The 17,206-nt window shown below is 38.3% G+C and overlaps 1 protein-coding gene across 2 annotated transcripts in view; it reads left to right on the forward strand.

The window, feature by feature from the left end:
* rps6kc1 (ribosomal protein S6 kinase B1) overlaps positions 1-14,815 on the forward strand; it is a 44,470-nt gene extending 29,655 nt beyond the window's left edge. For both annotated transcript variants that reach the window (XM_039667133.2, XM_039667134.2), the window contains 7 exons: positions 227-274; positions 2,764-2,896; positions 2,989-4,176; positions 7,179-7,268; positions 12,380-12,462; positions 12,672-12,767; positions 14,504-14,815. In XM_039667133.2, coding sequence (XP_039523067.2) covers positions 227-274; positions 2,764-2,896; positions 2,989-4,176; positions 7,179-7,268; positions 12,380-12,462; positions 12,672-12,767; positions 14,504-14,605 — 1,740 coding nt within the window. In that variant the 3' untranslated portion in view covers positions 14,606-14,815. The remainder of the gene's footprint in view (positions 1-226; positions 275-2,763; positions 2,897-2,988; positions 4,177-7,178; positions 7,269-12,379; positions 12,463-12,671; positions 12,768-14,503) is intronic.
* Positions 14,816-17,206: the final 2,391 nt, after the last annotated feature.

Here is a 17,206-nt window from a genome sequence, read left to right on the forward strand (position 1 = left end):
TCTGGTGGTGATGGTACGGTATATATACCTATATTGTCTCTGTTGTTAATGTTTTCATGACAAGGATCTGTCTTTTAAACTCTTTAAAAAGTTTTAAAGGATTTATTTGTTAAATTGTTTTTTTTTAATGTTCTATCTATACAACACTGTTTCAAAAGTGTTTTTTAAAACTGCTTTTGTTTAAACTGCCTTAAATTGCCTTTATTCATGTGTGTTTTATGTGCAGGTGCTGTTGGTGATGGATAAGAGAACGCAAGAAACTTTTATTTTGAAAGTAAGACAGACAGACACAGACAGACAGACACAGACAGACAGACACAGACAGACAGACACAGACAGACAGACACAGACAGACAGACACAGACAGACAGACACAGACAGACAGACAGACACAGACAGACAGACAGACAGACACAGACAGACAGACAGACACAGACAGACAGACACAGACAGACAGACAGACACAGACAGACAGACAGACAGACACAGACAGACAGACACAGACAGACAGACACAGACAGGCAGACACAGACAGACAGACACAGACAGGCAGACACAGACAGACACAGACAGGCAGACACAGACAGACAGACAGACAGACAGACACAGACAGACAGACAGACAGACAGACACAGACAGACACAGACAGACAGACACAGACAGACAGACACAGACAGACAGACACAGACAGACAGACACACGCAGACAGGCAGACGCAGACAGGCAGACGCAGACAGACAGACGCAGACAGACAGACGCAGACAGACAGACACAGACAGACAGACGCAGACAGACACACAGACAGACAGACACAGACAGACAGACACACACAGACAGACAGACAGACACAGACAGACAGACAGACAGACACAGACACAGACAGACACAGACAGACACACACACAGACAGACACAGACAGACACACACACAGACAGACACAGACAGACAGACAGACACACACACAGACACACACAGACAGACAGACAGACAGACAGACAGAGAGACAGACAGACAGACACAGACAGACAGACAGATAGACACAGACAGACAGACACACACAGACAGACAGAAACAGACAGACAGACACAGACAGACAGACAGACACAGACAGACAGACAGACAGACACAGACAGACACAGACAGACACAGACAGACAGACAGACACAGACAGACAGACACAGACAGACAGACACACACATGTTGCTCACATATTATGGGCTGTTTGTGCTGAATAGACTGTAATTACACCTCTGCCATTAATATGTTTATAAGCATCTGAAAAAAGCACAAATGTCAGGGCATGTTAAAACATAGAGGGTTAAATTGACTGTTTGAATTTGATTCAACTATTTACAGTAAGACTAAAAAACAGAAAGCTGTATCTAAACCATATCGAGGACTGAAGTATTACAAATTGGTAATTAAATTTTGGAAAAAAAGGGGGGCCATGTGGATGGATTTGAGAGGTTTGGTGACCGTACCTAGTGATTAAACTATATACGAAAAGACATAACTTTTGATTAATTTGGCCTATTGTCATAAGCCCTTTCTCTTTACATTCTTTGAGTCATGCAGTGTTGCCAATTTTGCCATGGTTGGTAATAATGCCTTTCTTTGCCATTTTTGAATTTTAATGAAAATCGTCTTTTTTTGAAAACTGTAATGCATAAGGAAGGCATGGACCCATATGTCGTGTGTACAGGGATCTGCGTATATAAATAACCATCTTATTTCAACTGTTAAACGAGGTGATTACCAATTTTATAAATCAAGATCAAATTGGATTTATAAAAGGGAGGTATTATGGTGATAGCATAAACAGAATATTAAGTGAATATAAGTGGCTTCAAGGGCCCACAGATGTTGCCTGTAGATATCCCCAAAAGGACATTAGAGAAATGTATTTTGGTCAGGGTATAGGCCAATAATTAAGTACGAATCCCTCCAGCTTATGAAGACTGATGGAGAAGTGAGTCTTCCAAATTTCAAGTATCATTACTGGCACATATAGAAAAGGCTCTGTCAACCTATCTTCCCTTTGTAGAGACCCATTGTGACAATGTTGTAATAGAGTTACTTTAAATGTGTAATAAAGTACAGTCATCATTAAAATTATATCTACCCTTTATTCTGTAGAAGTACAATAAACAAATTTCTACCCTCTAAATTTGATCGATTTTTAAAAGTGTTCATATTTCGGACTCATTAGTGTATGTTGGAGAGATTGTGTGGCACAATTATGTACGCATACTCTCATCCAGAGATGGGCACTCGACTTGGTGGCTCGTAATTTTAATGGACTCGACCTGAAATGACTAAAACGAAACGACAATAACCTTAACTATTGAGGAACATGTATTTTTGATCTGTATGCAGTGCTTAAAGTGGGCCGTTGCTCACGGTACACAGAGTATCAGCAATTCGGCGCTATTCAGCAGCTCACGGTCTCGTTTAGAGATTAGACGTATCTCAAGCTTTCTTTGATGTAATGGTCAGCTGTAATAGGAATATACGAGGACTTGACCCATAACATTCAGTTTACACATTATATTTGCAACATTTTCAGTTTGACGGCCAAAATAAAGTGGCTGGATTAGCAGTACAGCAAATTAAAAATAAATTTCAACTGAACTCAACAGATGCTTCCATTTAGACAGCTCTGGTAATTATTACATTTTAACAGGGTTTTTCTAAAACTCTTTTTGGACTGCAGTCTTGTAGATTGAGACCCCTGATTTGTACTGTCATGATGTGTGTGTTCAGGGTTTAAGGAAAAGCAGTGCTTGTGGGCGTGTCAAGAAGACCGTTGTGCCTCGTTCCCTGCCTAACATGGTACAACTGGAGAAATACATCGTCTCAGAGGATTCCATCTTTCTTTTACTGGAGTATGCTGAGGGTTTGTGTTATTTTCACTGCGTTTTTACTTTTTACTAAATGCCCAAGTGTGTACACCGGATGTTGACTAGCACTTCCTCCTTGTCTCATCAGGTGGTAAATTGTGGACTCATATCTGCAAGTATCTGCATGGCAGCAGTCCAGACGAAAGCTTCAACATACCTTTCATCCAGAAAGCTCACTCTATAGCTATACATTCAGCCCTGAACCCTGTACCCACCGGTTCCAGCAGTGTGGATTCCCGGGTCCTAAGCTTTGGAGAGCGTCCATTAGGAGCCCGACCGCCAGATTCGGGAGCCACCTCTGAGGAGGAGTGCACCAACAGCTACCTGACACTGTGCAACGAGTACGAGCAGGAGAAGCTGGAGCCAGAGGAAAACCCCTGCACGCAGAAACATGCATGTTCAACGCTAAACACCGATAGTCTCTGCTCTCCGGTTTCAATGCAGGAGCTGAGCTTCTTCACTGAGGAGGATCAACTGGCTGGCTTTATGGATCAATGCACATCTGACCATCTGAGCCCATCGCCGCCCAAGGAGCTCTTCTACAGTGAGGGTGAGGACGTCTGCAAGCCACTGTCTTCACCCTCAGATGCTGGTATAGAGGAGCCACTGGAGAAGCAACAGGAAGAGTCGGATCTCTGGAGGTCTGACGGTGATCAGTGCTCAAATGAGTTGGTGCCGGTAATTTCCTTTAAAGAGGCTGTATCAGAGGATGTGAATGTCAGCTGTGCGGTTGAGGGACAACCGCCTGATCTTTTGGTCAATCTGCCGGCACTCGAAGGAGGCACAGGAGTTGTGTTAGAGGAAGAGCTTGTCCCTGAAGGCATCGCTTTCCCTGTTGTAGACAAAACCTCTCCCACATTTGGCAGGCCAGATGTTCTACAGAGAGGAGAGAATGCAGAGTTGGACCCGTCTGTTGATGTGGCTACGCTTCCACTTCCACACAAACCATCAAAAACAGCAGACTTATTGACTCTGTCTTCCCCCAAGCTCTCGGGTACGCTGGACGCAGCGGTTCCCAGATCTCAGAAGAGCTTGGTTGAGCATGAAGACGTGGGGTTGGGGTCAGAGGGCTCTTCAGGAGAGCAGGAGGTTGAGAAAGTGTCGAAGTTGTTTCAAGAGCTGGATAGGTTGGCGGCTGTTTCATTAGACACGCGTATCCCAGAGGCGATGGTGCGGAGCTGGGCTGCTGACATGGTTGTGGCTCTGGATGCGCTGCATCAGGAGGGAGTCATCTGTCGAGACCTGAACCCCAGCAACATACTGCTAAACAACACAGGTGAATCACTTACTCACTGCGTATTGTTGAAATTTGCCGTTTTTCACATTTCCACGAGCCCAATGGTTTTTTTGGGGGGTTTTTTATGGTGGCTTTTGAGAATAGTATTTGCGCATTAGTTCCCATTACCGAAGGAACCGGCAGAAGCATCTGCTTATTCTCAAAGGCTGAATATTTACAAACTCAGTTTACTTTGCTTCATCCATTGTTTAGTGTTTAGTTTTCCATACCATAAAATCTAATGAATTTAAAAGGATTTAATGAAAATAAATGCATCATACAAGAAGTGTGTTTTCAAGGCAGCTGTTTAGTGATTCTTTAGTGATCGTGAAACACAACTGAATGATTGTGGCCAGTTATAAGCGTTTTGAGTTTCTTTTCATGATATTCTTAGCAGCGCATTACAGAACCTCTAAAGGACGTTTGCAAAAATAAAAAAAGCTCACTCAATTAATGGCAAAATCAATGTTAGGAAATGTAAGCTGATATTTCCTACTGACAAAATGCAAAATATATGCTTAACCACTTTTTGTGAAAATACTTGCGTGCCTAAGACTTTTGCACCGTACTGTATATACACATACTTTAGCATTGCATGCACACAAACTTTTTCATGCCCTTGAGAAACTATTCACATGGACACAGGAATTTTTTTGCATGCTTTTAATCATTAAAATTGCTAGTTTATGTATACTATAACCTATGTCTACAGACAATACAGCAAAATATATAAATAACTGGATTAAAACCATTTTTGGGGGGGCTGAAAATACTCTTTTTGCTTTGGAGGTCTCTACAAAAACCACTTTCATTTTCACATAATTACAACTCATAAATACATTGCACATTTCCTTCATTCACCACATTTTTCAATGATTCTCAAACGCAGGTCCCATGATTCATTCTCTTTAAATCCCTCCTTGTCGTGAGCATACTCTGCTGTGATTGGTCTACCACTTACAGTGCTTGTCACAAGACAGTAACGATTTTGCCGATTTTAACCGAATATTTGAATAAGCATAATAGGGGCACTTTGAATGTGGTCTAAAAATCTACTGAGAGGTTTGGAAATTTGGGTAACACTTTACTTGAAGGGGTGTGTTTAAGACTGGCATGACACCTTCATAACCATGACATGACATATGTCATGAATATGAAATAAGGTTTATGCATGTTTATGACAACTGTCATTAAGTGTCTTTTGCTCAATAATGACATTTTGAATGCAAATATGACATTTAAGATGTCTTTGTTATGACATCTTGACAAACCAATACATGATCATAACCTGTCAGTGTCTTTGTAATGACAACTTGACATTAAATGAAGTTAAACTGTCAGGTAGTTGGCTTTGACATTGGCTGTCATGAGGCATTATAACTGTGTCATGAATATTTTTCGTGACCTCAACTACAGTGGTACACATTGAATTTGTCATTAAAATGTTATAATGGCTTCATGACAGCCAATGTCAAATCCAACCACCTGATGGTTTAATGTAATGTTAACCAATAAAGCTATAGTGGTTTCTAATGTTTGATAATTCATCTGATGAAATGTGTGAAAAGTGTAGGAACCCTGTCAGAGTGACCTCTGCCGATTCAGATAGGTTGAAAAATATTTCCCAACTAATGCTGTAAACATGATACAGCGCTTTTTATCAGGACAAACTTTTAAGGACTTATTAGATTTTTTTTGTTCATTTTTAAAGAATATTTTATAGAATTATACTAATTTTGTACATGTACATATTTATTTATTTTATTTTTTTTGTCCAAGTTTGTTTTCATTATGTTGTACTTACGATATTATGTTGTTAAATGTTTAATATGTATCTGTCATGTAATAGCCGGTGATGGCGATAAGCTTAAATACTACTTATACATTACTATAATATTAGAGGTTGAAATAAATTGCTATTTATTCAACTGCTATTTATTTTTAGATATAATAATTACACTGAAATAAAAACTGAAATAGAGTGACTATTGTGTCAGTGTATCTTGATTGCAAATAAGATAGTTTTCATAAACGCTTATATTCATAGAAGGTTTATTCAAGCATACAGTATCATTATATTATAAACAGTAAGTAAGCTCCTCTAGTGCTTTTTTTAATAGCTAACTAAATATGGATAAACATTGGATAACTTTTCGGAGGTAAATGCAATGTTAAGTGACATAGTTCACGAGCTGCTTTATTGACGTCTTTCCTCGCTTGAAACACTCGATGTACCATTTGATGTTTATGCATGATTTTTAATGCTATATCTTGAATCGAGGTGCTACAGCGATATGTCACATCTGAGAGTGTCAAAATGTCATTTGTTGTTAGAATTTTTCTGATAAAATGGACAGTATTTTAGAGCTGACACTTTGTTTCATGTCAGAAGTAACAAAACTCTGTTGTTATTGAATGTGAGGAGCGCCAGGATCAGCCCTGGTCATCGGCTGTTTATAAAAAAATCATTCGATAGCTGATGGTGAAAATTATTCAACTCTATCAGCTCATTAGTAGAAACTGCAAGACTTGAGTTAGTTATATGACCGATCAGGGAAATCTTCCTAAATGTGGGGTGGTGGATGGGTCCCCAGGACAGGTTTGAGAATTGACAAACTGCTCTGTTTAACAAACACACGACCAAAGACAACATGTTGTGGTCTAGTATTTAAATGTATTTTTAATTATATTGGTTTGTCCTCCCTTTATCTTAAAAGGAGAAATGTTTTTCAAAATCTAGTTTAAAATGCATTTGCCAAGTTTTTTTTTTCAAGTTCACATACTTGTCATTTTCATTTCATGTGTGTGTGTGTGTGTGTGTGTGTGCGAAATGTTTTTCAGTATTCATTAAACCTTTTTTGTGGAGTCTTGAATTATAAGTAAAAGACTAGTGCACATTACATAATAACTTTATTTAAGGCTGTTGTGTAATTTGATTAGAGTTGGATTGACTCTCTCTCTCTCTCTCTCTCTCTCTCTCTCTCTCTCTCTCTCTCTCTCAGGTCATGTGCAGCTGACCTATTTCTGTAGCTGGAGTGATGTAGAGGAGTCATGTGACCCTAACGCCTTCTCAAAGATGTACTGCGCACCAGGTTAGCTTGTCTTAACATTATAGACACATTCTGTACTGTTTTTGTGCACTGTCTTTAAATGCACTGTATGTCATCTTTCTTTGAGTTTACCATCCACCACAATCAATTATGGAGTTTTATAAAAAAAAAAATAATAATAATTAAAGGGGTGGTATGTTTTTACCTTTTATAAAATGGTTAGTTCCAATCCTTGATTCTGTCAATAGCTGTGCTTTATTTGTGATAAAACACGGCTATGACCGCTTCACCCAACGGTTCTATGTATCATTGCGTAACACTGCAGTTCCTATGTTGTTTTTATTTGAGCTTTCATGCATTTTACACATTGGAACGTTGTTACTGTTCTAGGTCAGGGACTATTTTTTTCTAGCGGAAGGAAGGCTTTTAGTGATTTTACTTCATGAAAGTTGCACTAATACAATTTTTTATTACTTTAATATTTGTATTGTGTGGTAACTAGGGTTGGGTATCGAGAATCGAGTATCGATTGGAACCGGGACTAACTTTTCATTTTTCCCGGAATCGTTCAAAAGTTAAAATTTTGATTCCTAGTTTCGATATTCACAGTCCACCGACCGGAAGAAGAAACCGCTGAACAACACCAACGAAGAAGCATCTACCGGAAGTGTTGGCATAACCGCGCGAGTCGAACATGAGTAGCTTACGTCAGCAGTCAAGTCAAGTCAAGTCACATTTATTTATATAGCGCTTTTCACAATACAGATTGTATCAAAGCAGCTTCACAGTGATAACATGTAAGTAGCACAACACAGATCAACACAGATCAGCAGTCCAATGTGTGGCTTCACTTTTCTAAAAATAACGAAATCTCGGCAAAATGCAAAATTTGTGACAAAAGGAGTATTTGTGACAGAAGGAGTATTTCCTTCAGAAAGACCGTTGGTTAGCAAGGTTAGCTAAACTTTTTTGACCCTGCCTCTTAAAAGAATCGTAATCGAGAATTGTTGGGAACCGGAATCGAAACAAGGAATCGGAATCAGAATCGTTCAAATTCAAACGATACCCAACCCTAGTGGTAACCGTTTTATAAGAGCAATAAGGTACTCGAGGCAAGTGCTGTATCGTGAATAAGTAACGGCTGAAGGGGTTACTCCACTTCGCCTTGAGCCTAACAACGCCCTTCAGCCGTCACTTATTCACGATACAGCACAGCCTCTCGTACCTTATTTCTTACTTCACAAGATGTAAAATAAGTACCCAGAGTGTGTATGTGAAGTGTTAGCTTAATATACCCCACAGATATTTTTATATAGCACGTTAAAATTGTCATTTCTGAATGGTCAGACTGATCTCATGAAATGGTGTATGTATGACACGGCAATTCGTATTTCCATTTTTGGCGTGCCATCAACACGCATAATCGATTTTCAGTGTGTTTATCAATGCCGTTGACTTAACGTTACACTACTGTATATATAAATATATGACCTACCCCAGTAGCGGAGTGGCAATCAGGAGAGTCGGGAGTTTTCTATGCGCCCAAGCGAGGGGAAGAAAAATGTTTTGTTTTGTTTTTTACGTTTTTGATAACGGAGCGTATATTTGCACTAAGTGTCTGTCTAAATAGATGCTCGTCACGGAATAGCTACAGTGGCGTAGGTCGTAGGGCGTGAAGTGCTTGAAAGCAGCTTTTGATCCTTCGACGCAAGTTCGAATCCGCCTTTTGCCGAACTCTCTCTTCTCCCCTTTACTAACACATATGAGATGTAAAATGTATAACCTAACATAAAGGTCTCTAGTGTTATATTTTGCCAACAAACTAAAATTGAAACCATGATATGGCTTTGTGCCTTTATAAAACACCACAAGACTTTAAGAATAGGCATCCTGTTTGTGCTGGGTGATTTAAAGAAAAGTGTGCTCTTTGCTCACGCGATCAGCTGGTGTTTCCTCCTAAATAAAAGCTCAAGGGTTTATTTCTTGCAAGTGAAGAAATCATCAAATATTATACTGTAATGTTGGCTAAAATATACTTTTTAAATATTCATTTTCATTTATATAGTTTGTTATCACTATGAAGCTGCTTTGATACAATCTGTATTGTAAAAAAGCGCTATATAAATAAATGTGACTTGACTTGACTTATAGGCTATATGGATTTACATCATAGAAATAATTCTATAAATCATTACATTATTATAGTAATTGTTTGGCATTAAAACACCATTGATAATGTAATGCAGACTGAGACTCTCATAACTAAAAAGATGTTTGAGCCCTCTTTATTGTCCTGGTACAAATCAATGCTTTTTCTTTGTTCACCAAGCAGTTCATGGGTTGAAGCTCTTCATTTTGATCTCTAAAAGAGCATTTAACCTTAAAATGTACAACATGTTCTTGCGGGGGACCATGCGCCATGCGCCCCTGAACTCTTAGTCTGGCCCTGCCGCCGACGAAGGCTGGTGGTATACAAAATTTCCCGGTAGATTTTTTTTTTGGTCCCACTCCGTCCCTAAACCTACCCGTCACTGGGGTTAATACCATTTATGAGTGTTCCCCTACCATCCTAGGAAAAAAATATCACTCCCCAGATGTAGATCTACATGTTGCCTAATTTCGCTCTGACATTTAACAGTGTGTACATGCACGCGGAATCACTCAGACATTTAATGGTACAGACATACACGCATACACACAGATACCTCAAAATGCGTATAGATAACACTCCACTTTACTTGAAAATGGCGTGTAAGTTTACGCAAAAGTCATGTTGAAATGGTTAATTGATTAATTTAGGTAGCTTATGTGTAGTTATCTTCTAGTCATTGATTAGCATATTCTGTCATGATGATCTATAAATCGTGTTCCCGTGGGTGAGGTTTATGTAAACTTTAGGGTTAGTGATGTCACTTACCCGGAAGGTACCTTGTGTAGTCCCTACCAGCCTTTAGTTGTAGTCCTTAAAAAGCAATTTCTTTAAATGCAAATATCTCCCTTTGCTTTGAGCTTTGACCATTGCAACTTTACTGATGTTGTTTATGCTCAAACAGCAACATTAAACATTAACTAAAGTTAGAAAAGGGAAATCATAATCAACCACCCCTTTAAGAAAGTATCTAACTTTCTTAGGCATACAGCTTTCTGGAAGAATGAGCTCTTGCATTAAAAATGGTCTCTGTAATCGTAATCCCTATTCGGACAGGACGCGTTTAGCATGGAGAGGTGGGATAAAGTATTATTACCAGAGCTTCTCAGGGATTTTAGTTCCGTCCGAATATGCATCTCAGTAATTTTTATGGACAATGTCAGTGAGGATTACGGCAACTTTTACCTTCTGTGAAAAAGTCCGAAAACTTACTAATCCCGTGCGATTAGACCTGCTGTAAATATTTATGTAAAAAATTAATTTCTTGTTTCGCATTAGTATCGCATTCAGTTGCATTCTAGGGGGTGGGACAAGTCATACCATTCAGATCAAAAAGAAGATTGAAAGCATAATCCAATCTGAATTGAATCAAAGGTACAGTATGTAAGAATTTTGTATCAAAATATCCAAAAACCACATGTGCAGTGTTATATATTTTTTCAATTGTGTACTTCCATTATCCTAAATGTTTCCAAGTGTTTGTAAATTCAGAGAAATTTACAATTTTAAAAAGTGTTCACTTGTCACCTGTCAATGATGTAATATCCTCGTTATCCCTGGTTTGCGCTTGTGCTGCCATAGTAACTGGCGACAGACTTGGACAACTGCGTAGTGTTGCGTCTAGCGACACACTGTTGTTTCGTTCAAACATAATGGAGCAAGCAGACTTTGACAAAAGGAGAATTAAAACCAGAATCAATATCAGAGTGGCGTTTTTTTTAGATGCGTTTCCTTTCGTTTTCTGACTTGCCAGTGAGGGACGGACTTCTCAAGCCACAAGCTATTAAGCCAGAAGGGGAGTAAGGCCATGAAGTGACAGATTGCATAAGTAAGTTGTGTGCTCTGTGGCACTACCCTCCAGATCAATCACCCGTTTGGTCTTCTTGACTTCCTCAGAAGTAAAGCCAGCCCCCTCGTCAAAGTCCTGAAAGACGCTACACCTGCAGAACCGCCATGGTATGCAGCTCTATAACCATTTAAGACTTTAACGCCGGTTTCACACTGCACACGTTAGCAGAGCATATTTTTTCCACCGCCCATGTTAACAGATTAGAGCATCCACACCGCACACAGAGGCAGTGCAGCAGCGCGTAGCAGGAGCAGAATAGGAGCAGTAGTGCCGCGATCGTTTCGGCGTTCTGTATTTTTGCCGCGAGGCTTATACTGAATTAAAATGACAATGCATTGATCGTAGCCAAAATACACATCATTTTTACCCAAAAGTGCATTGATGATATTGTGTTTTAAACAGTCAATCAATTTAAAAAGAAAACAAAGTCAACAAAAACAAAGATTGTATAATGTAAGTTATATAATATAGCCTATTAATGAATAAAATAAGCTTCTTGACAAGTGTTTTATCTTAAATGTATTTGGAAATGAAATAAAGCAAAGCCAACTTGCCCATTATAGAGTACTTTGTCTGTAAACACGGCGCACACGTCAACGCTGCTAGTATGAAAGCAAAACGCGTGTGTTCTGCTTCTGCTCACTGTACGCACTGCTCCTGCGCTGCTTACACTCTGCTAATGCGCGCAGTGTGAAACCGGCGTAAGACGGTTTAGACAGTGGCGTTAGATGCGATCTCAAAGTAAGAGCTGTAGGCCATGAGAGGTGGACCTCGAGTGGCTCCTGAGGGCTACATCACTATGAGGGCTTCTAGGCTCAGCACAAATTCTCGTTTCATGTCAATAATTTCTATTTTCAAAGAAATGTTTATTTACTAGAAGGATAATTTTAATTTTTCATGAATTTGTTTGGATTTGAGTCCTTCTGTATTTTGTTTTCTGTCTGCATGGTGACATCGTAATAACTTGACTCAAAAGTCGGAGCTTTATTGCCTCATAAGGTAATGTCGATTGAGTGTGCTAAATATTTATGCACTGTTGATGAGTAGCAATAAAGCTACTTTACTAATTTAGTTGGTTTATGAGTTAACATTCTTACACATCTATGGAATATTTTGTTGCACTTACAATAGCTTCTCTTTCTCTGTGACATGTAGAAGTGGGCGGAATCTGTGAAGAGACGCTAGCGTGTGATTGGTGGAGTTTGGGAGCCCTTTTATTTGAGCTCATAGTTGGGAAGGTAGGAGTATTTCAACACTTGAATCATTTTCAGTGAATCATTTAAAAAAAATTGAGGCATTGTTTGAGTGTGGTAAATTGAATTGGAGGGATAATTGTATTGTTATAATTGTATTTTCATGTAATTTCTACAGCTTAATATTAAAGGTTAACACTATTATTGTTTAAGTTTGTCGTTGTTCATGTGTAGTTTGCTGTGTGTGTGTTTAGTCTCTATATCAGTGTCATCCTGCTGGCATTGGTAGACACTCATCCCTGAACATCCCAGAGTTTGTGTCGGAGGAGGCGCGTTCTCTGCTGGAACAGGTACATATTGCCATGGTGGAAAAATTATATATGCAACCAGAAGTGAGAGGACACAGTGACGGAAGTGGTTGGGAAAGGCGTTTTGAATCTAAGCTGTCAAAAGGGACTCGTTTTGTACTTTTGATTTACAAATTACGTATTTGTAATTACACTTTTTTACGTAATCGAGATGAATACATCAGCACAAGACTGCATGCACAGACACAGGTCAACACTTACTACAGAGATTTATCAATACTTGTACATTTATCGTTTTATCAACTGGGAATAGCGAAGCGAGGCGTTGCTTCGATTTAGACGTTTAAACGTAAATACAAAGTAAATAAAAATAAAAATTTAAATAAAAATTTAAAGTAAATACAGCGAGCTTGTTCACAGATGATGTTGCCAAAAGTCCCCAACATAAACCTTCACGTGGATCATGTGACCTTTACCATTGCTCAATGCATCTCGGGTAATGAAGTCAATTCACAAATCATAATTGACCCTTCGCTAAGCCCCGCCCTCCCTAGTTACTGTTGTTACGCCTGTCAAGCTTTCGCGGCTGGCCCATCTATTATAGTGTGGATGCACCCGGTGTCAGACATTCCCAATGAGATAATTAGTAATTTTCGGCGAACAAGTGAAATATCTGAGAGAGCAAGACAAAGGGGACTACAGTATGCATTCGAGGGATATATTCACGACATTATATGCAACCGATTAGAGAATAATTTCTTAAAAATTGAAGTTAAAGCCTAACGTTATAGTCCCAGCGCAAGCAGCAGCGCCTCATACGCTGACCGTTCAAATGGAAAACACAAACTGAGGAACAGTTATGTTCATACACAGCAGGGTATGTGAAAATAATCTTAATAATTATAAATCAAACAGCTTATCAATAAATCTTGTGGAATAACATTAATACCGGGAGAGCCGCGATCGGATTGGTTTAAGTCAAGGGGTAACGTTAGTAGGACGTCGATTAACAAAATGCTGAAATATATTTTAAAGTATGTCAGTGAGCCTTTGTCTTGTCTCTTTAATGGTCTTATTTTACGTTATATCATTATGACCGAAGAACCGTCAATATTTCCAAGCAATATGTGTTTTTGTTAAGCATGTCGACATTTACCAGAATGGGTCTCGCACATAGACGCTAGATCACGCCAATAACTTTTCCCCTTGGGTTTTAGATTTTCTGGAAGGAAAACAATTCCTCTCCCCCGTCCAAACTTTTAGTATACCGGTATCAGATTTGCACAATCCATACGCAGAATGCTTCAGCATGTTCCCTCGTTCGAAAGCTTGCCAGACCTCCCGCGCATAGTTATGGTTGCTAAGACATGATTGGCCATTGGCGTTTTTCGGGCGTAGCTTAGCGAAGGGTCAATTACACATAGAATGTTTTTAACCACATATGTATCTGAAACATGAACTGTTAATCTTAGTGTTGTGTATTAAATGTTAACTTATTAATCTTAACTTTTATTTTAAATAGACTTCTAACAAATAAATTCTCAACAATACTAATTTGTTATTGACTGTATAAAACCATATACATTTCACTTTCCATTAGTACACTCGAGAACCAATGCTGTTTTCACATCAGTGATGTTGACTTGCTATATTGTAATCTCAATGAATATAATATGGTCACTATGAAATGAATTTTCTTGAAAGAATTCTTGGGGATGTCAAGCTATTTTCTAAAAGAATTAGTTTGCCTGTAATTATCGCTCTCTCTTTCTCTGTAGTTGTTGCAGTATAATCCAGTGGAGCGGCTTGGCGCGGGAGTAGCCGGTGTGGAGGATATTAAGTCTCATCCTTTCTTTTCTCATGTGAACTGGACCAATTGACCAATCAGATGCTTTACTAGTATGAGATGAAAGATCTAAACTGTCTGATATGTCTATATGGACGAAAACAATGTCATAAATGCTGCAGGACACATTTATTTCACAAATTCTCCTGCCTACAAATGGCCAAAGCTCACTGTTGAGTGAGGTAGTCTATAGCAGTAAGAGGAAAATGGATGTTACTGTTTTTGAAATAAAAAACATTGTTTTAAACCAGGGTTAGCAATTAAGATTCACGAGCCACTTGAAATAATAGGAAGAGTTTGAGGATGTTTCCTGTTCATATCAGATGAGAACTATCAACACTATGGCTTCGTTCGAAATCGCATACTCTGTTGAGTACGTACTTATTTTGAATAAGTAATCTCTTCACTGCCGCTGTGTAGTGTGAATGCAATAAGGACAAACTACATTTGCCATGTTGTCATTATCATTTGACCTACCAGTGTCAGTTGTGTTGCTTCACTGCCATTCATAAATTCTGGCCCGTGGCCTCATGGGATAGTAAAGTGTCCATCATATGCACACTTCAGAATCTTGCCGGAATAAGTAGGTCATCCAGGTACTGTTTGTCTACTCTTTTATGAGTACTGTGAATTCTTACCTACTACTTTTGTCGCATACTGTTTTTCGGCTACTATATAGTAGAAAAGTATGCGATTTCTGATGCAGCCTAACGTGCTTCCCGAACCTGATCCTGGAGTACCTGATTACATCACCGTTTTCTACAGAAATGCATTATAGATGAAAGGAACTAATTTAATAATTGATCTTTACAACAGAACTGACTTCCGCTGAACAACAGCTGAAATGCGTAATTCTCCTGTTTATCACTGTAAAGCTGCTTTGAAATAATCTGTATTGAATAAAGGCCAGTTCAAAGACAAATGCTAACAAACACAAGCAAACAGGTTGGCCTTTGGATTTAGCATTTTCTGAAAATTAACTTCCATTGGCCTTAAGGCGCTATATAAATAAAGGTGACATGACCTGAAATGTCAGATTAGAGAGACTCAAGACCAGGGGTTGGATCCACTGCTACTGTATTTGTAACTGTATATAAATCCAGCTGCTTGTGTATGTGTTTAATTTATAGTGTGTTTTACAAAAAGAAGCTGGCAAATTTCATTGCATGAACATCTTTAGCATGGGCTAAAACACACATTTGATTGTTTGATTTAAATTGATCTCATTTATCATTGTCACTATATATTCTTCACTAACCCATCTAATGCTCTATTTATTAAACTCTGTGTCAATGGGCTTATTGGTTCTTTCACTTGATTTTTTACTTTCTCAAGGATGGTTCATATTCTTACAGACAAATACAACTATGGAGCTCAATGGCATGGAGAGCCATTTTAAAAAGCACTTGTGAATCAGTAAACATTGAGTGTTACATTAAAGTGTGCAGCAAGCCATTTCTGAGAAGCACTGTTGGAAGTGGATCGGATGAGCGCCACAACACTTCTAGCCAATCAGCAGTGGGAAAAAGAGATTACTGAGCGACATTACAAAAGAGAACAAGTCAGAGGAATATCACTGGAAAAAGAAGGGTTATTATCACAAATCTGAAATTCACATCTAAGATTATAAAATTCATGAAACTTTAAGTACTAATTTGACCTTGTAGTTTAACTTCAAGTTTAAGATTTCTGTTTAATCATTAATATTTGTGTCAATTATTGTTTTAGTTAAATCCATTTGAGAATGTTAAATTCTTATTTCACTGTATATTTTCTTCTGTTAATTACAATCAGAATCAAAGAAAATTAAAATCAGGAAAATTGTTTGTGCTGTGAGTTTCTCTCAATTTCACCAGAATAGAAAGTCCAGTTGATATCCTCGACAGACCAAGGCAAGAACAGATCTTTATTGGGATATGTAGTGTGTTTCTTGATATGTTTTATGGCCTGTGGTGTAAAACTCAGAGAAGGCCTCAGGGGCCTGTTTCAGAAAGGAGGTTAAGTGAAAACTCTGAGTATGTTAACCCTGAAATGAGGGAAACTCTGGGTTTTCCGTTTCAGAAAGGGAGGTAAGTTAAACCTGAGACAGCAGAGTAAGTCAAGCCCATTTCTGAAAGAGAGGTAACTTATACTCAGAGTCAGTTACCATGGTAACTTACTCCGTGAACCTAACCTGGTCGGGAGCAGGTTTTCTTCAGTAAACTCAGAGTTTCTTGCGGTCTCCTCCCCTTTTTTAAAGAGGAAGTGCTGTTAAACACCAACAATAATACTAAAATGTATTTACACATTCTTTAAGGAATATATATTGTTTGTCCATGGTTTAATTGACTAAATCTGTTTTGTAGCACTTTGCCAAAAAATAAAAGGATTTAAAACGTTTGCTAAACTTTTATTTGATTACCACCGTTTTTGATAATATATTTCTATTAAATCATAAAAAAAATTGGAATAAAAAACATTTAATAGAACTCACTTATTTTTCAAACATAATTTAATAAGTTATTAATGATAAAAAATAAGATGTTAATCTTATTCATAATCAATTATTGAAGTTAGTTGATATGTTTTATTGAACAAATGTTTAATTTATTTAACTGTCATTTTAACTGATGATAATAATAACCGTAATTTAGGA

The sequence above is a fragment of the Pimephales promelas genome, chromosome 13 (assembly GCF_988280905.1).
Source record: "Pimephales promelas chromosome 13, fPimPro1.hap1.1, whole genome shotgun sequence".
NCBI lineage: Eukaryota > Metazoa > Chordata > Actinopteri > Cypriniformes > Leuciscidae > Pimephales > Pimephales promelas.